The 21,305-nt window shown below is 38.4% G+C and overlaps 1 protein-coding gene across 4 annotated transcripts in view; it reads left to right on the plus strand.

Moving 5' to 3' along the window:
- Positions 1-21,305, plus strand: part of LOC111155863 (THADA, armadillo repeat containing) — a 328,485-nt gene that overhangs the window by 92,400 nt on the left and 214,780 nt on the right. For all 4 annotated transcript variants that reach the window (XM_022516299.1, XM_022516297.1, XM_022516298.1 and 1 more), the window contains one exon: positions 6,237-6,328. In XM_022516299.1, coding sequence (XP_022372007.1) covers positions 6,237-6,328 — 92 coding nt within the window. The remainder of the gene's footprint in view (positions 1-6,236; positions 6,329-21,305) is intronic.

The following is a 21,305-nucleotide window of genomic DNA, read 5'->3' on the forward strand; positions in this document are numbered from 1 at the left end:
GCTATATAACTTCTATACATTTAAAATATCGAGTATATATTTCAACTTATGAAAATCAATATAATACACCATATGAATAGACTAAAGGACAAAACCACATGAGCATCTAAGCAGATGCAGAAATCCAAACACCATTTCATGTTATAAATGCTCAATAAACTAGGAATGGAAGGGGACTTTCTCAACCTGACAGAGGATATCAATGGAAAACCTGTAGCTAACAACACGCTGATGGTGAAAGACTGAAAGCTTTCCTCCTAAGATCAGGAATAGGATAAGGATATCAACTCTTGCCATATCTATTCAACATCATACTAGAAGTTGTAGGTAAGGCAATTAGGCAAGAATAAGAACTAAAAATCAACCAAATTGGAAAGGGAGATGCAGAATTTAATCTATTTTTCAATGACAGTCTCCTATACAGAAAATCTTAAGGAACACACACAAACACTCACACACATACAAAACCATTAAATAATTAATCATTAACAAACAAGTTCATCAAGGTTGTTGGATGCAAGATTAATATATAAAAATTGATTGTATTTTTATACACTAGCAATGAAGAATCCACAAGTGAAGGGGTGCCTGGGTGGCTCAGTGGGTTAAAGCCTCTGCCTTCAGCATAGGTCATGATCTCAGGGTCCTGGGATCGAGCCCCGCATCGGGTTCTCTGCTCAGTGGGGAGCCTGCTTCCTCCTCTCTCTCTGCCTGCCTCTCTGCCTACTTGGATCTCTGTCTGTCAAATAAATAAATAAAATGTTAAAAAAAAAAAAGAAGAAGAATCCACAAGTGAAATTAAGAAAAGATTCCATTTGTAATAGCGTTAAAAGGAATAAAGTACTTAGGAGTACTAAGTACTATTTAATAAAGTAATATTCTATTTAAGAAAAGAAATATAAGACTTGTATGCTGAAAATTACAGAATATTTTTGGAAAGAAATTGAAGAAGGCTTAAATGAAGTGGAAAAACACTTCATGTTCATGGACTAGAAGACCTTATTAGTACTGTTAAGATGACAATACAATGTTAAGATGACAATACTCCCCAAACTGATCTACAGATTCTATCTATCTACCTACCTATCTATAGTCAATATATATTAAATGTATTAATATATATAAAAATATATCAATATATATAAATATATCAATATATATAAATGTATCAATATTTAAATTCAATATATATTAAAATCCCATCTGAATTTTTTGAAGACATTGACAAAGTGATTGTAAAATTCAGATGAAAATGCAGGGGACTCAGACTAGCCAAAACAATCTTGGGAGGAAAAAAAGAGGACTCACATGCTCAAATTTCAAAACTTACGACAAAGGCAACAGTAATCAAGATAGTGTGGTACTGGCATTAGAATAGTCACTTATAAATCAATGTAATAGAATTAAGCATCCAGAAGTAAAACCTAACATTTAGTAGAAAAGACAATTCAGTGGTGGAAAGAATAGTCCGTTCAGCAAATGGTACTGGGACAACTGGATGTACTACATGTGGAAGAATCAGCTTGCTTCCTGTCTTAAACCATATTAAAAAAATAACTCAAAATGGATCAAACTCCTAAATGTAAAAGTTAAAATGGTGAAGCTTTTAGAAGAAATTAACTGTCAATCTTTGTGACCTTGGATTAGGTAACAGTTTCTTAGGTATGACACCTAGAGCACAAGCAGCAAAAGAAAAGTGATAAATTAGACTTGATCAAAATTTAAAATGTCTGTGTTTCAAAGGATACCATCAAGAAAATGAAAATGCAAGTGATAGAATGGGAGAAAATATTTGCAAATCATGTATCTGATATTTGGTTAGTATATAAAATATATGAAGAACTCATTTTTTTTTTTTAAGTAGGCTCCATGCCCAGTGTGGAGCCCAAAATGGGGCTTGAAGTCATGACCCTGAGATCAAGACCTGAACTGATGAAACCAGGTTGGATGCCCAACCGACTAAGTCACCCAGATGCCCCAGGATATATAAAGAATTCTTAAAACTCAGAGAAATTACGGCAGTCCAGTTAAAAAACGGGCAAAGAATTTGAAATTATTTCCCGAGAAAACATATGTGAATATACAATAAGCACATGAAAAAGTGCTTAACCTCATTATTTAGTAGGGAGATGCAAATCAAAACCACAATGAGATACCATTTCACATCCATTTAGAATAGTTATAATGAAAAAAGATGGACAATAACAATTATTGGGGAACACTTGGAGAACTGGTGACATCGGAACCCTCATACATTGCTGGTGCAAATGTAAAATGGTACCACCACTTTGGCAGGTCCTCAAAAGTACAGTTACTGTTACTAGGGGGAGAGTCTGCATTGTGTAAATGGAGATCTTGGTTCTTGGATTCCCCATGAAAGATTTACATGAGGGTCCACATTGGATCAAGACAGCCAGAAGGAAAGTAGCAGGCACAAAGCAGTTTATCAAGGATGTTACACTCTTAAGGTGGGAGATTGGGCAGGCTCAGAGGTGGCAGCTATCTTGGGATTGGGGCTATCTTTTCTTTTTATGTTTGCATAGGTTATAGGTCACAGCAGTGTCCAACTGAGGTTGTTTCCAATCATCCAAGGGACTCCTAGGGAGGGGGAGTTTTTGACCCTGCAAGTTTCTTGCGGGAACTGTCAGGGCCATATTTGGCCATGGGGATAAATCAGGGGTGGATTGAAGAGACCACTATGTGAATATAATTAAATAAAGGTTACCCTGGGGGCAGAGATTGAAGAGAAGAGCCCATGTTCTGTACCTGTGGTCCTTGGCCTGTTAGCCCTACCGTGTTGGAAGCTGTGAGACCAGGATGTTAAAAGCTACAAAGGATGTTGTGCCCCAGGCTTTTAACGTGTCACCTCTTTATCACCACCTTGGTCTCCAGCTCATGTCTGACTGCCTACTCTATCATTACCATATGACCCAGCAGTACCATTTCTTCCTGTATACCCAAAAGAAATGAAAACAAACACGTTCACACAAAAACTTGTAGTGTTCATAGCATCATTATCCATAGTAGCCCCTAAATGGAAATAACCCAGATGTCCATCAAATGATGAGTGGATTATAAAAATGTGGTATATCCATGCAATGGCATGATATTTGGCTGTGAAAAGGAGTGTCCTACTGAGACATGCTGCAACATGGGTGAACCTTGAGAACAGCTAAGTGAAAGAAGCCAGACAAAAAGGACTGCATATTGCATGATCCTATGAACATGAAATGTCCAGAATGGGCAAGTCCACAGAGACAGAAAGTAGATCAGTGCTTGCCTGGTGGGGGAGGATGCATTATGACTAGTAATGTGTATAGGGTTTTATTTTGGAGTAATGATAATATTGTGGCATCAGGTGGTGGTAGTTTCCTGGTTTGTGAATATAGTAAAAACCACCAACCAGTACCCTTTAATATGGTGAATTTTATGGTATGTGAATTTTATCTCAAGAAAAGGAAAGTTAATTTTCTTTAATGTCTTAAAAGATCATTATTTGGTGGCCTTTGGGGGCTGCTATGGCATTAACTCATTATTCTGCAAACTGGTAAATTTATGTGTAGTAATCCAGTAACAGGGTCACTAAAGAGCAGATGAGGGGAAACTACTTTCTGAAAGTTGTCACTAATTAATGGTAGAATATCAGCATGTTGCTATACCTACTGAAAAAGGCAATGATGACTGTTGGCTGCTAATGAGGGAACTTGATACTGAAGGGATCAGACTACTACTATTGGAACCCTCAGATCTCTCTCTCTCTCTTTTTAAAATTTTATTTATTTATTTGACACAGAGAGAGAGAGATCACAAGTAGGAGGAGGGAGAGGGAGAGGCAGAGGGAGAGGGGGAAGCAGGCTCCCTGCTGAGCAGAGAGCCCAACGTGGGGCTCGATCCCAGGACCCCGAGACCATGACCTGAGCCAAAGGCAGAGGCTTAACCCACTGAGCCACCCAGGTGCCCCAGATCTCTTCTAATATTACCGAAAGACTGGCTCTTGCCTCCAGCTTATTGAATCAGACAAGGGATTTTCTCTCTGGACGTTCCCATTCACTTCGTAAAGCAGTCCTCTAAGTTTTGATTAAGGGGTGCCTTGGCACTCGTGCTCTTTCATCTCCCAGAACTCCTATTTTAGTTTGACTGCATCTGGCAGCCTTTGTTAGAAAGTTTGGTTTAGGGCAGGATGGAATTTGTGTTTCTGTTTTTCTTTTTTTGTTTTTGTGCGATACCTGAGGGGGGCAGGATTTTTGTATGACTTTACCAAGCCATCTTAAACCTAAGATCTTTGGGCACTAAGTCAGTAGACCAGGTGAGAGATAATCAAGATCTGGACTAGGGGATGATCGAGATCATGGCTCAAGGCCATGTTCACAGTGTAACAGGACAGATTGATTCGTTGTTTAGGGATATTAGGGCATGGTGGTAGGTGCTTCATTAATGTTTGTTGATTGTGGAATGAGCATATGTGAACTTGTCCAATTTTAGGTCTCATTGCAGTATTGTTATGAATTACTCCACTTTGGTATGAATTGTAGTCCATTCCTAGAGTTAACCATGCATGAACTGAGTCAGCCTTGGGCTTCTAGAGGAGAGGTTGCAAACCGGTGGCAGATAGGTCAAACCTAGCCTACAACTATGTTTTATTTGGCCTCCTCAGTATTTGTTGTTGTTTTTTTTTTCCTTTAATTTGTTGCCAACATTTCAAAATAGTGAGATTTCACATAAAAACTGCGTTTTCTGGCGTCTCTTGAAAAGGCAGATCTGGCAACACTGGGCTTACATCCCCTCCTGCGACTCAGCTGAAGCTGAATGGTGACCGAATTAGTCCCAGTCCTGTGCTGCCCCTGCCACTCACTGGTCCTGTGGGCATTTGAGTTTGTGACCCTTGCAGCAGTGGTTGCAGGCAACTATATGTAAATCTTCCATTGTTACTTTTAATTACCTTTCTTCTCATGTTGCTGTTTAAACATATCATATGATTATGAGCCCTATTTCAGTAGAATATAGGTTCTGTGTTGGCCGTAAGTGTGTCTTCTAGATATTCTCCATGATGCTGGTATCGTTCTTACACACTGTAGGAAACTCAATACGTATTTATACATCTCTGCTCTGATTTGGCAAGGTAATCCCGGAGGCCCAATCGGCCATGGCATTCCAGACAGTTTTATAATCCAACAAAACATCTTGACACATTAGTTTGGAAATATGTATCTCCATTATTACATTTTTAAAAAAGGTTTTATTTACTTGCTTATCAGAGAGAGAGAGAGCATGCACAAGCAGGGGAGAGGCAGGCATAGGGAGAAGCAGGCTCCCCTGCTGAGCAAGGATCTTGATGTGGGACTGGATCCCAGGAGCCTGGGATCATGACATGATCTGAAGACAGATACTTAACCAACTGAGTGCCCCAGGCATCATCATCATCATCATCATTATTATTATTATTATTTTGAAGAAATGATTTATGTTTATTAATGATAGTTCCCTCTTATTTTTCTTAACCAGTTGTCTCAGATGACTATAGGGCTAAAATTCATTAAATTACTACATTGTGGAGTTAATAAACAACATTTTGGATATTGAATATTTTCTTGGCTGTATTAATTAATGTGGATTGGGTAAGGTCTTATAAATATTTCCCATAGGTAAATGATTATAGAAAATAAGTAGAGCTGAGCTCTTTCGATATCAAGAGATATTCCTTGTCAGAAACAATACAGGAAAATGAATTAAAAAAATAAGGTTGGGGCGCCTGGGTGGCTCAGTGGGTTAAGCCGCTGCCTTCGGCTCAGGTCATGATCCCAGGGTCCTGGGATCGAGTCCCACATCGGGCTCTCCGCTCAGCAGGGAGCCTGCTTCCCTTCCTCTCTCTCTGCCTGCCTCTCTGCCTACTTGTGATCTCTGTCTGTCAAATAAATAAATAAAATCTTTAAAAAAAAATAAGGTTATTTGATGACTCAAGGACAAAATAATAAAATAGTTGGTGGTAATGTTAGAAGTACAGGAAAGAGCTGTGTTGTGTGCATGTGGTTGGGTTACAGGGCTTAGTGTAAGAGGAAGTCATTGAGTCAGTTACTATACAGTTTTTGAAAATTATTTCATGAACACAAACCATATTTGCTTTAGCCCCACATTAGCCAATTGGGTAAGGACTTTGAATGTCAAGTTTGAACATTGTAAATGTTGGTTTCATGCCATGTATATTTCTTAACCCTTATTGTGCATTATTTTTACATTAGGTGAGAAATTCATCCACACTTCTTTTTAGTACCTTGATCACAAGAATATTTGGAGTTAAAAGGGGAAAGGATGAACTTTCCAAAAAAAATAGGTAAGCTTCATCTAATGCTGACTTTACTTTTTACAAAATACTGTCCTGGCCAAAAATAATTTTTGGAAATTTGCTTACTTTTATGGATTCATCTAGAGCATAAAACTATTAAAATGCTATGGTAAATTAACCTAGGCTGCCAAATTCCAAGTTCTTGGGCAAAAATACATACTGTTTAAATAAGTGGACCTTTCAAAGCAACAAAAATACAGCAAGGTAGCAAGGGCTGAAATGTTGAGCTTGTTTCTCAGTGCAATAGCTGAAGTTTTTTTCTTTCTTTGCATTTTCAGGTATTCCTGAAATGTCTTAAACTGCTTTTTCTTGATGTGCTAACCAAGTACTAGCTTGTGTAGTATCTTTGCTTTTTTCTGTAGCCAAGGGGAGCAGTTACAGATAGATGCTGGCCACATGGAATAACCAAAGTTTTTTTTTTACTTTTAGGTCTTCAGTATTATGGTTTTTCTTTAAGATGTTTTCTTTAAGATGTTTTTAAGGTTTTTTTTTTTTTTTTAATGTCTGAAAGGAGACTTATTGAAATACTTTAATGATGCGTCATTTTTAGGTCTAAAGCAAAAGTTCCTTTTGTTGGTCTTTAAAGAAGAGAAGTTTTGAATAGTTGTTTCTTCAGTACTTGGGAAGATTTGATGGTAGTCTAGTGGCTTGCAAAAGTTGACACTAGATGTCACTGTTGTTGCATGTTTACTTACTTTCTTTACTTCATTTAGGATCCAAATAGGCCCCGTACTTTCTCTTAATGATCTGTAGATATTCCTCTCCTACCTAAAAAGGCTGATAATCACACTTTTTAATTTAGGTTTTAAGCTGTTATTTGTTAAAATATTTTCTTGTGATGAGGTGAGTTTTAGGAATTAGAAAATGTCATTAAATATATTTTATGATGCACGGTTGATAATTCTAATGAAACTTACTGATAGTTCTTAATTGTCATTTAAATTGCTACTTATCACCCTATGAAATTTAACAAATATTTAAAAAGAAACCAACGGCTATAAGGATGAATTCCCTGAGTATATTCAGGAAATACTGAAGAGTTGTTGTTGTTGTTGTTTTAATCAAGTTGTATTTTTTTTTTTAAAGATTTTATTTATTTATTTGACAGCCAAAGATCGATCACAAGTAGGCAGAGAGGCAGGCAGGGAGAGAGGAGGAAGCAGGCTCCCTGCCAAGCAGAGAGCCGGATCCCAGGACCCTGGGATCATGACCTGAGCCGAAGGCAAAGGCTTTAACCCACTGATCCACCCAGGTGCCCCTCAAGTTGTATTTTTAAAATAATGCTAACATTATTCCTTTGAAAGGATGATCACGATTTTTACCATTTAGCCAGTTTCTAAAGAAGTTCTTCCTCTCAGTAGTTTGAAATCACTAATATTTGTTTCTCCTTAGCTTTCTTTATTTTGTTAATAATTCTAGAAAGTATTAAGGTTTAAAACAGTTTGGTCATGTTATAAGGCCATGGTAAATTATGGCATCAATAAAGTATGAGATAATTAACAGTAAAATTATTGTTTAAAACTGAACGTGACAGTGAAGAAATGCTTTTTTCCCTTTTACTTTTTAGAAAGTGAGTGAATCTCAGATGTGTATACAGATTTTACTATGTATAGGAGAAAATCATCAGATACATTCCATTTAGGTTACATCTGAAGGAGGGTAGAAGGTTAACGCAATGAAACCACACAGCTTTAATCGTTTTGCCAAAGGCATGCTGATGGGAGCTGCCATTATGAATTCATTCTTCTTAGATGGGGAAAGTTACAAAATATGTAACTTTCCTAGAAAGAGGGAAATGGAATATTCATATAATTGTTTTGAGTAAAGTTGAAAGGCGAAATGAAGGAATGAAGAAATTACTATTTTTTTTTAATGTGATGAACATGCTTGGTAAGAAAGAGCCTTTATTAATATGAAGATTGGTCTTTTTCATTAAGTATACAAGGCTTCTGTTCTCTGTTTAGTTCTTAAAGAGTATGGAAGTTTCCTGGAAGTATCCACTCTTTTTGCTCTTCAAAACCTTTAGTGTCTTAAATTAACTGTTATTTGTAGTGGTTATTCTATTCATAGTTTCTTTAATTATGTCACTTTTTAAAAAATGTTTATAGCCCTGTTCCTTACAATATTAACTCCCTGAGGGCAGAAACTTTGCCATCTATTCTGTGATATAAAATGGGTATGTTAAGAATACTAGTAATAGGGCACCTGGGTGGCTCAGTGGGTTAAGCCGCTGCCTTCGGCTCAGGTCATGATCTCAGGGTTCTGGGATCGAGTCCCACATCGGGCTCTCTGCTCAGCAGGGATCCTGCTTCCCTCTCTCTCTCTCTGCCTGCCTCTCTGTCTACTTGTGATCTCTCTCTGTCAAATAAATAAATAAAAATCTTTAAAAAAAAAAAAAGAATACTAGTAATAATGAGGTCTTGTTGATGGTTTACTCAACTATCGAATAACTATGCTCAGCTGATGAGACGCCACAGGCCAGTTAAGTCTACTTTCACAGCCACAGATTATTCTGCACACGGTTTCGCAAATGTATGCTCTTGGTCAGAAAGGAACTGGTCATAAAAAGAACATCTGCCTTTCCCATCTAGTGAGAAAAAAATGTCTATCTTGGAGTAAACAGACTTGGTTTCTAGGCATTTTGTTGCCGCTAGAGATGACCTTAATAGACTCCCTATCCTCTTTGTACTTCAATATCTCCATCTATGTAACAGGAATAATAAGATCTGTGCTCTGTACTCGTAGGGCTGTGGTGGGGATAAAACAAATGATTAACCGTTCTTTTTTTTTTTTTTTTTTTTTAATGTTGGAAGTTGTAGTCCTGGGTGGCTCAGTCAGTTAGGCGTCTGACTCTTGGTTTCAGTTCAGGTCATGATCTCAGGGTCCTGAGATCCAGCCCCAAGTGGGGCTCTGAGCTCAGCACAGAATCTGCTTGTCCCTGTCCCTCTGCTCCTCCCCTGCCTCACACTTGCTTTCTCTCAAATAAATAAATAAAATGTTAAAAAATTTAAAAAATAAAATGTTGGAAGTCCTACACAATTAGAGACGAGTTTACTTTTTTTCTGTTACCACTTCTATTGAAGTGCTCATCCCATCTTAGAATTACTCTGCAATTTTTGAGGACAGAGTCAGTATCTTATCCATTTGTATACCTGGTACCTACCATATGTGTGGCATAAAATAGGCACACAAAAATAGTTGCTTAAAGAGCAAGTAAATTTTGTTACTAGAGGAGAGATAAGAAACCTGGTTTCTATTCCTTGCCTTTGTTGCCATATAGACATGATTACCAACTGAGACAAATTAGTTAATCTCTCTGGGCCTTGGTTTTCTCCAAGATAAGAGATTTGGACCATCCTGGAGGTCTCTTATTTTTATAAAATACTAAGCTACGTCTTTATGTAATTGTTACTAAAATTGTGGGTTTAGTGAACTGCTCTATTCCCAGTTCCTCAGACCTTACCTGCCTTGTAGTAGGGACAAGGAGCCCTGGTAATGACTGGACTATAGAGCTCTTTAGTCTTGTTCTAGATGTGTTCCTTGGATTATGAAGAATGAGAAAACTTAAGTTTCACTTGGTTTTTTGAAAATAATGTTACAGCATTTTAATTGGCTAAGTCTCTTTTCCTTTCTATTTATTTCCCCCTGACTGACTTGGCCTGACAGAATGAATCTTTGATTCTACGCAGAAGCAGAACCTGCACAGCTCTGTGATCTGGGCAGTGTGCTAGGCTTTCCAAAATGGCCTCCATCTGCAGTGTCATGAGTGGCCGCCCCTCGATAGTTCCTCGTTCCTTAGAGGGCAGGAGCTAAACCAATGTGATCATTAACTCTAGGTCTTTCTCTTTAGCCTCTGCAGGAATTACCTTCAACTACTCTAGTTTCAGGTAAATGACAAATGTCAATATATAGCAGTCTGAAAACTTTATTTTAGATTTTGCCAAAGCTTCATTTTGGTCCTCAGTGTAGACAGTATTCTGTAGCTCTTGCTTTCTCTCTGTATTGTATTTTATTTTTATCTATCTATTTGTTTTTTCATTTATTTGAGAGGGAAAGAGAGAGAGTGTGTGTGCGCGCATGCGTGTGAGTGGGGGAAGGGGCAGAGGGAGAGAGAGATTCTTAAGCGGGTTCCATGCCCAGCACAGAGCCCAGCACAGTGCTCCATCTCAGGACACTGAGTGCATGACCTAGGCCAAATTTAAGAGTCAGACACTTAACCAGTTGAGCCACCCAGGTGCCCCTCTCTCTTCATTTTAAATCAGTTAGTCAATGAGAATTTGTAAGCATGTGTCGTGAACTCATTACTGACACAGTAGAGGAGTACATGAGACGTATAACACTTGGACCTCGCCTAAGGAACTTACGTTTTAGCTAAAGGAACAAAAATTGCTATTTGCAAAAGATACGAGTAGAAGACAAGTTGTAGTAAGTGGCTGCACAGTGTGACATGAGTACTAGATGCACTAGAAAATCATTAGTGGGAGAGCTGCATGGAATATTCGGGGGAAGTAGTGTTCCTTATAAAGCTTTGGGAATGAGTGGATTTGGGGTACATGGAAACAGGTAGGTTGAAAGATGGAACAATAGAATAATCTTGTTTTTTGTGTTGTTATAATAGTATCTATTCTGTCTTGTTAGAGAAAGCTCATATTTAAATTGATAGCTTGGGATGGTTTAGCACAGTCTCAGAAAAATATGCTTATAAAAGCCGGTCCAAGTAAAATAATTTCTAATGACTGTGTTAAGAGATGTTGAATTGTATTTATTTCACTTTCCAGGTTGTAAACTAGAGACAATTATTTTAGTTATTTCTCCTAACATCTTAGTTCTATAGGTCTGGAAGGATCCTCCGAGGGGCATCTGATCTGGTCTAGCCTCTGCTTATAGATGGAGTTTGAAGCAGTTTCCAGACAAACTGGCTTCTTTCCTGTTCTTCATGTTTTCTAGGAAAAGAGATTCCACAAGTTTCTGTGGTTACCCACTCCATTGTTTAGGAAATAATTGGATTCTCAAAATTGAAATTGAGAGCTGTAGGGCAATTGGGTTTTTATATTTTAGAGAATGTAATTATTAAATTCAGAATAGCTTATTTGCTTTGAACTATTTAATAGTTTGCAGCAAGCGCCTATTTGGCCAAACTGAAAATCAAAATTTTCTTTGACTGTGGCCAGGATAATCTTAACATCCTCAGACCCAAAGGATTCTCATTTTCTCCATTTAAAAACATTTATTATGCATTTCCTCTGGGCCAGGCCCTCTGCCGGTCACTGAGATCCAAAGATGAATCAGACGTGCGCTTGGCGCTGGGGAAATCGGCCGTCTCACGAATACCTATGGTTCTCTGCTGCGGTGCGGTCTCTGTTAAATGGGTGCAGAAGGAAGCGTGCATACCTTCAGTGCCTGTTTGTGTGCTTGGCATGGCTGGACCCTTTGTGGGTGTCTAATTTAGCCTCCACCATAGCCATGCAAAGTGGAGAGTCATCCTAATTTCACAGAGGAGTAAACTAAGGTTAGTCAGATGTAGTTATTTGCCCGAGGCCATACAGCCAGCAAATGGCAGAACTAGAACACAGGTCAAGTTCTGTTTGCAGAGTGCATGCAGATTTACACACCAGTGCACATTAGCCCCTCATGAGCAGTGAGTTACCTTTTTAAAGTTTGCTTTAGGTTTTACATTTGTAGTCAGACCATGGGAAATGAGCCACTTCACCTAGGGTCTCAGTGTAGAGTAAGACTCTCCCATCTCCCATATGGCCTGTTGATTTTAGGAGGAAAGGTGGGAGGGGGCCAATGGAGAAACTTGTTCTGAGGTGACTAGGAGACCCTTTCTTTGGATGGCAGAAGACTTTGTATACCTTTCTCCCATGGATGTTCTCTTCCTGGGGAACTTAACACTCTGTTTTCTTACAGATAGAGGTGAGGGAAGAGCACGTCACAAGGCTTCTAATGTCCTACTATAGCATTAGGAATGTTGAAATCTTAGTTTTCTGGTTGGCAAGTAGGCGATGAATTAAGTTACCTCAACAGGATATCTGTGTGACTAGAAGACATTTGCCTCTTGTGTTCAATGATAGTTTAGTGCTATAGGGAGAGGATTTGGGGGTTTTGTGATGATGATCTTTGTCTAAGGTATGATGTCTTCTAGGCTTAACCTAATGTTTTTCAAGTCTGTGCTTTTATTTTCCATTTATATCTTTAACAGAAATGATAGGGGCACTTGGGTAGCTCAGTTGGTTAAGTACCTGCTTTTGGCTCAGGTTCTGATCCCAGGGTGCTGGGATCGAGTGGCAGGTTGGGCTCCTTGCTCCATGTGGAGTCTGCTTCTCCTTCAGCCCCTCCCCTCCACTTGAACTTACTTGTTCTCCCCCACCCCATGTGCTCTCTCAAATAAATAAATAAAATCTTTTAAAAAATGATAATAATAGCTGTTACTAGTTTTTATCTTTGAGAGGACCTAAGGTGAAAATTGAGGTATGGAAAAGTTGAGCAGTTCGCTGAAGGTCACACAGGTAGTGCCAGAAATGAATTTAATGATTACTTTTAGCTCACAGAAAGCTCAACTAGAACATTTTAAAAAAACCAGCTGATTATTTATAAGTGGAGTTTCTGTTGGCAACAATAATACTAGTTGGGATTCAAGTAATTTGACATTAAATTAAGAGCCCCAGTGTTTTGATATGGTCTGGAGGTGTCATTCATGCATTTTCCACAGTTGTTCAAGAACATTCAGTCTGGTTCTTTAGGCTGAGTTGATAAATGAGTATTTTGGGGGACTGAGAAGTAAAGTACATGTCTTATGTAACCTTTGTTGAGAAGTTCTTAAAATCAGAATTTAAGTCTATACCGACACTTTGGCCTACTGGAGGGTTTCATGTTTCAAGTTTTTGTTCATTCTTAGGTTCATGGATCATAGGTAGGAAAACCACAAATAAAAGTTTTAACCAAAAAAGAAGCTCTTAAAAAGAAATATGTTCATGAACTTGAAGTGGGAATTAGTCATTGTGTTCTTAAATATTGACTCTTGCGTGGACCAAGTATTCTTTGTTCCTAAGTACTGCTTCAGGCCATTGCCTTCTTTAATAACTAAGTCATTGTTGCTGTAGTTTGAGCATGTTCTATGGAATTTTGGCAATGCATGCATCCTCTCTCTGCATCTTAGTAAAAGCATGAGTAAATATTTTTTCTTAGCTTTGGTATTTTTGTAGCTTATATTTTATATGAACCAGACTAATATAATGTAATACCAGGATTACATAATTTAAGACGTCAGGATTGCTTCCAAGACTATGAGATAAAGTCTTCCTTTATCAGGGGTTTTACAAGCAGTATTTGTTGCTCATTCAGTACCTGTAGAGAAATACCACAGAGCTATTTTCCAAATGAGAAAATGGAGTCAAAGAGGTTAAAGCGAGAGGGAATTGTTTCTTTAGAACTTGGGTAACATTTTTTCTTTATTCAGAGCTTGGTCCTTATAACTACTGATTTTAGTAATGTATAGGTTTAGAAATCCCAGGAATTTCCAGTTATTCTTGTTACATACCGAATTTTTTAATATAATGAATAAAATTTTTTCACTGAATACTTATTATTGTACCTTGGCACTCTAACATATACAGAAGTAGTTTATAACACAGTCTCAGATTCCAAGGAGTTCATCATTTACTGAGAGAGAAGACCAACATATGAACTAGTTTAGGAATAATGAGTATCAAACTCGTTGGTACTGTCTGGGGGTAGGAAATCAGAGGAGGATGAGGTTGAGCTCCATGCAGGAGTCAGGGCTTAATAAGGATGGCAAAGATTTGGACAGGTGGGGAGGGGAATATGATGGAGATATTCATTCATTCATTCATTCATTCATTCATTCATTCTTGGAGCAAGGATTCACTGACCACCTACTCTGTTGTAAGCATCATACTACGTTCTGGGGTTGTATCAGTGAGTAAAACAGATATTGCCAGGGAGGCTGGTTTGAATTGTACATGACATTAGGAATCATTTAGAAGTTTTTGTATTGTAGTATTCCATAATAAAAGCATTGTTTTTGGAATCATTTGAGAAGAGATTTCATTCTGTGTCCCTGGCAGGTGGGATTGGAGAATATGATGCAAAACCCTGGAAGAGAATTACTTAAAAATAACTTGTAGTCTCTGCAGATTGTTAAAGCATAGTTCTAACTTGGTGTGGTTATTTTGGCATTTATTCTTTTTGTTATTTCTAAATGAGTAGAAGGGAATTAGAAGGGACTATGCCTTATGTTTTAAGGATTCCTAATTTCCTCAAGATACCAAAAGCTATTTAGTGAAAAATAGATTCTGTGGGGCGCCTGGGTGGCTCAGTGGGTTAAGCCTCTGCCTTTGTCTCAGGTCATGATCTCAGGGTCCTGGGGATCGAGCCCCACATCGGGCTCTGCTCACCTGAGAGCCTGCTTTCCCCTCTCCCTCTGCCTGCCTCTCTGCCTACTTGTGATCTCTTTCTCTCTGTCAAATAAATAAATAAAATCTTTTTTAAAAAAAAGAAAAAGAAAAATAGATTCTAGAGTCAAGTAAGTTTCAGAAATATTGAATTAAATAAAAATGTCTTTATGACAGAATTTCTTAGGGCAGTTCATATGCTATAATATATTTTGTTAATCTTTAATAGTAGGATATAACATGTAGCATTTCCCCAAATTATTTGAAAGGGAAAACTCTCTTTCTCTCTCTTTTTTTTATTTTTATTTTTTAAAAAAGATTTTATTCATTCATTTAACACAGAGAGAGAGAGAGACAGAGAGAGAGGGAGCACAAGCTGGGGGAGTGGAAGAGGGAGAAACAGGTTCCCTAGAGGGGCTCGATCCTAGGACCCCTGGACCATGACTTGAGCTGAAGGCAGATGCTTAATGACTGACCCACCCAGGTGACCCTCTCTCTCTCTTTTTTTAAAGATTAATTTTTTTTTATTTGAGAGAGGGGTTGGGGGGCAGAAGGAGAGTGAAAGAGAATCTCAAGTGACTCCAGGCTGAGCTTGGAGCCCAGCACAGGGCTCTTTCTCATGATCCCAAGATCATGACCTGAGCAGAAGCTAAGAGTCAGATGCTTAACCCACTGAGCCACCCAGGCATCCCTCTCTCTCTCTTAAAGAACTTCTATTACCATCTTGTGTTCCATCCAACCTAACTAAGGGTGGCTGCTGTGGGTAACTGATAAAGGCAGGTGGAAGGCATGTTTCTGATCATTAGGAGCAGGACCATCTGTGAGAAGGAAAGATAATCATTTCAAGATTTATCTTGGCAGGAACAGGAAAAAATTAGTTTTAGTTGCAGTTAAATATACTGTAAATTATCCCAAGTTGTCAGATAAAAATTCAAAATAGCACCCTAACTTATAGTAGGTAGTGAATAAATATGAATCAATAAAAATTTCATAATCTTAGACTGTTTCAAATCTTATGATATTTAAAGTGCCTCTTTGGGAGAGAGAACTTTATATTCTACATCAGAATCTTCTACCATTTTGTCAGAAGATGTCCATTTTCCCAAATCATTGGTATGGAGATGAGGTCAACTCCAAACCATTAGAGTGTGATGTATGTTCCTGTGGGGAGAGGGGAACAGAATAGTAACCAGCTTTGAAATATAATAGGTAAGGCGTTAGGATCTACTCATGTAACTGAGTTTTCTACCTTTGGACTATACGTCTTTCTAGTAAATTAAGAAGCATATTCTTTTGTCGTCCCTCATCTCCCAAATCATAGCTCCATTTGTTAATATTTAAACAGAAACTTGAAATAATTCAGACTTGTCCACAGTTAGAATGCTTTTGACTGCAACAGAAAACTGCAATCAAAATTTAAAGAATAAAGAGAAGTTATTATCTCACATATAACCAAGAAGTTTTAAGGGGTATTAATTCATTCTAGCTTGATAACTTCATCAAAGACCCCGGGGTTTTTTTGTTTGTTTTTTTCATTTTTCTGCTATGTCATCCTTGATGTGACGATGTTGGCCCCAGGCAAGCTTCCTTCATGGTTGCGAGATGGCTGCAGTTCCAGCCATCACATCTAGATGCAACAGTGTCTAGACGCAATATCCAGTGGCCTTGTGCCTCTCTGTTTTTAAGTGTGACAACACCACCTCCTATATATTCCCATGCTCTCAGTCCCACACTCTGCAGTCTTCCCTTTACATCTTTTTGGCCAGAGCTAACATCATAGCGTGCCCCATCTTATCCCTGAAAAGGGAAATGGATACACCATAATTAACTTAGACTAATCAGGATTCTCCAGTTGGGTTTGGGATTGGTGCCAGTCTTCCCTAAAGCATATCCAAGCATATTAAGTGTACTCAGAGAAGGGTATATACCAAACCAAACTCAAACACTGTTAAAAGGAAAGATGGGGTGGGGGAATGAATTTTTAGTAGGCAACTAATGAAGTCTGCTGCTACATTCTTCTAGGCTATATCAAAAGCTTTGAAAATGCTTTCATTAGGAACAACGGCTTAATAGGAAGATAAGTAGTATACGTAGTATTTTAGCCTAATAGGAAAATGTGGGTTTTTTCCCCTTTACTTATGCAATTCCTTCATGTAATTTTAAAAGATAAGAAGTAGTATAAGTGTGTCTGGCTATGTGGTTATATATAATTTATTACTGTAAGCAAGCTTGCGTTATAAAAATTTTACTCAATAACAATGTGTATGTCTTTACACAAGAAAAAAGTTTTGTAGAGCATTAAAATAGAGATTCTGAATAAAATATAATCAACTTCTAAGTCGGAAAATGCTACTCTGCGATGTGAAATGTCTCCCTGGTTCGTGGCTGATCTCTAATAAGCTAACAGAATGCCAACACTGTTTTTTATTAGGAACTCGAATTCATTTTGGAATTTGACCTCTATATTACAACATTGATGTTGTTACTGTGAGGCCAACTGGAGGGAAGTCAAATGCTCTTTCTAAATTTATTGGAATTGGTACTTAATTATTTTCATTTATTAACCAAAAAAAATCCCTATTTCATTTAAATCGTGTGTTATATATTTTTTAAAGATTATATTTATTTATTTGACAGAGAGAGTTCACAAGTAGACAGAGAAGCAGGCAGAGAGAGAGAGGGAAACAGGCTCCCTGCTGAGCAGAGAGCCCCATACGGAACTCGATCCCAGGACCCTGAGATCATGACCTGAGCCGAAGGCAGAGGCTTAACCCACTGAGCCACCCAGGCGCCCTCGTGTGTTATATTTTGATATACTTTTTTTGGCCTCTGAGATTAAATTAGGCTGTTTGTTTTAAACAGTCTCACTTTCTCTATCTGCCAAGTTTCCTTCTTTTGTCTCTTCCAAACTGTTACTGTCTTGTTCTGTACAAACTGCCTCTGTAGGAGTAGACCATGAAGCTGTCTGGGTCAGGGCAAACCAGTTGGGCTGGACAGAAGATGGAGTCAGACTAGCTACGTCTGATGAGGATCATTAAGCCTGATTCATTTTGTGACTCTTGGAGATCTAGGGTTTTCTATTCTATAAGCAAAGTTATAGAGCCAGCCATTGCTTTGAGTACATCTTTGTGCTTCTTGTATTTATCTCTGTGATCGCTCAGGCTGTGGACAGCTGATCTAGGTGCGTATAAATGACTGGTTACACACTTCCTTCCCCTGTTAACCCGCTTGATCCTCTCTTTCACCCTCTGCAGTCAAAGTCCCCCTCAGCCATTGGTTCTGCTATAATTGGTGGCCTGTTTCGGTGACCCAACAGTTTCTTTTTCTTCATTATTTATTCAACAAAAATGCTTCCTAGGTTCAAGGCTCTGAGCACTGAGAGGAGAACAGACATTATAAAATACGCTCTAAATGTCTGAATAACAGTCAAAGAGATAAGACTCAACTCAACTATAGTGCAAGGTAGAAAGCCTTAAATACTATTAACTCCCTTCCCCTCCCTCAGGGAGGAGCCTGTCTGCCCCGCTCCTCTGCTCCTCCAGCTCCTCACTCTCCTCCCTTCCAGTGCCACCGTCCGCCGGCCCCTCTGTGAGCTCCTCCTCATTCTCTTCAAACAGGTGGCCCCAATATACCCTTCTCCCCCTCCCCTTCTCGGTTTTTCTGCCATTTAGGCAGGAACATATCACCTGATTACTTTTTTATCTTGCTGTGCCATCTTTTGTCGTATCTATATGACAGTCAATGATTCAGATCACGACATTAAACATTAAAGCAATTTGACATTCTGCCTCCCCTGTCTATATTCGGGAACAAAAATTCTGTGCGCCAAAAAAAACAGTGTCACTGACAGAAACTAAAGGCGGTGAGTACCCAGTGTTCCCCAGACACACAGCCCAGGTCCTCATCTCTTTTTCCTTTATGCTTTCATTAAACCAACGTTTCCATTAGCTTCAACACATAAGGGCATAAAGGAGAGTTTCTGTCTCAGTGGTGTGTGTACTCTCGTTTTGATTAGTTACAAATTCCGCAACAGCAGAGGCTTCAGGTTTTTATCATTGTGAAAGCATAACGTTTCAGTGGGAAAGTAAATAGAGTTATGTCTTGGGACGAATGTATTCCAGTCGGCAAACGATCATTTATCAGTTGTGGCCTTCCCACAGATGGACGTACCATTCTTAAATACTTGCTTGTTTTCAGCCCTAATTGCCTTCAGAATTGTGCTGGTGTGCACTGCCAAACCGTTTGGCTCACCCATGAAAATCGAATTCCGTGGGATCCATGGCATTTTCTGGCGGAGGTTTCTTTCTCTAGAAATCTCTTCCTGTTCCTGCCCCTCACTAAATTGACATGTAATAATTTTTCAGGGTTTTGTGTGTAATATCAAAGTAACATTCCTTTAACGGATAAACCATAGTTTACTTAGTCTTTCTCTTATTATTAAATATATAGTTTCTCCCCAGGTTTTTAAAAAATACATATTATTAGTGATGGTGTGGTGAGTATCTTTATTTACAAAGTATTTTAATATGTAGGGTTATTTCTTGCAGATAGATTCACTTAGGTGTAATTTCTTGGTATTAGGGTATCACTAATCTTCAACTTCTATTTGAGTATTTTCAGATTCCTTGGTAAACTGATGTTCTTGAAAAACAGTTTCCCGTTTCAACTCCCTACTCAAGAATTTTCACTAGCTCTCTGTTGCCTCTGATCAAAAGCCCTTAGCCCTTTAATTGGCCTTTCCCGTTTCGTTAAACCTTTCCCTTTTTGTTTTAACCAACTGCCTAACACCAAGCATTTACATTCCATCTAATTTTTCCACATTATAAAAAGTGGTACAAGGCATATCGTCGTGCATTTTAGCTTTGCTTGTGTTTTTGGATTATTTCTTGGGGATAAATTATCAGAAATGGAAATAGTAGGTTCAAGAATGTTAACACTCCAGAAAACATAGCCGGGCTTCTTTTAAATAAGAAGATACAACTTAAAAATTCACTAGCACGTGTAATCTTCCTGGTAGTGGGTATTCTTAATTTCTAATGCAAGATTAAGAGAATGTGAGGGGGGGAATTACCATGTTGTTTCAATTTCTATTGCTTTTATTAGTAGTGAGGTTGAATATTTGCCCACATAATTTGTTGGTTAACTGTATTTTCTTCAGCTTAGCTTTCAAGACCCTATGTAATTTGGACTTGGCCTTTTCACCTTATCTCCTATTATTCAAACCCACAAATATTTATTAAAGTCCTACAGACCACTAACAAATACATATACTCCCACCAAGCTAATCTCCCTACTGTTCCTTTGAATATGTTATGATTTTCCTTTTTGTTGCTTTTGTTCCTGCTTTTTCTGCTCCAAAAGTGCCTGTCCCTCTCTTCTACTTACAGTCTGCTGGTTTTTCCCATCCTGTGGGGTTCAGCCTGAATCTTTTTTCCTCCAGAAGTCTTCCAAAGCCTTCCCTGACCTGACTGTGGGTTTCTTGAGAGCAGGGCCTGTGACTGATGCCCCTTTTCGCCCCAGTGTCTTGTGAAGGGTCTGCCTTCGTAGGGGGCAAAGAAGTGATAGACTGACATCACTCAGAAAGTGCATGTTGGGTCAGACAGGTCTAGGTCAAACTTCTGTCTCAGACTTTGGGTTAGTTATTTAGTTCCTGGAGCCTCTGATTCTTTCTTTCAGCATCATCATAAATTGGAGATAGTGACAGGACCTGTCTCCAGAGTTGTTATAAGGAGTAAATGTCACAGTGCTTATAAAGGGCCTAGTGCAGTCATGCTTGGGGAGCATTTAGTGAGAACTGTCTTTCAGTTAATTGAACGATCCAGATGGGTGATCCCAGCACTCATTGTGCTCCCTTTCTTTAGGACTCTCCCTGGTGTACCATGGATGGTGCATCCTCTCTTTCTTGTGTTGCTTTTGCTTCTTGTGAATTAGTTATGGACTTGGAACCCAATGCCAAGTTCTGAAGGAGAGGGCTTGTCTTTTAGCTTTGTTGCATGTCCTAAAGCACCAAGTAAATCCTAATGTGTGGACTAGCTTTGGTAGCAGTGATGAACACCTCATTTGCTGTCTTTAAATAGAAACTTTACTGGACCTTTACTAGCAGAAATTACTTTCTCCTAGGACCTTTTAAGAAATGTTTACTTTTGTTGCTTGTTCAGCCAAATGGAGTTAGTTATTCAGTAGAAAATGGTAAAAACACCCAAATAACACCACCGGATTTCACTTTTCCATATAGTGTTTCAAAGTGTTGCATTCATTAGTATTTGTGAGAAACCTATGGCTAATACCACAAGAAGTCATAAACTAAACCAGATTTTTCCCCTTTTTAACTTTTATATGACTTGGATTAACAACAGTGTTAGTCCCTAATTTGCACCTGGGATTTCTAAACCTTCTCAAAAAGCTGTAACAATGATTCGTGTTTAGTCACCATGTGACTAGGTTATTTTCATTTATTGAAAACATAAACAACAACAACAAAAAGTCTGGATAAAGATCTTCATGTATTTTAACGAGTGACAGATGCTATGATCAGAATTTCTACTTAAGTC

This window comes from Enhydra lutris, unplaced genomic scaffold, assembly GCF_002288905.1.
Source record: "Enhydra lutris kenyoni isolate GAN:26980312 unplaced genomic scaffold, ASM228890v2 scaffoldscaffold44, whole genome shotgun sequence".
Lineage (NCBI taxonomy): Eukaryota > Metazoa > Chordata > Mammalia > Carnivora > Mustelidae > Enhydra > Enhydra lutris.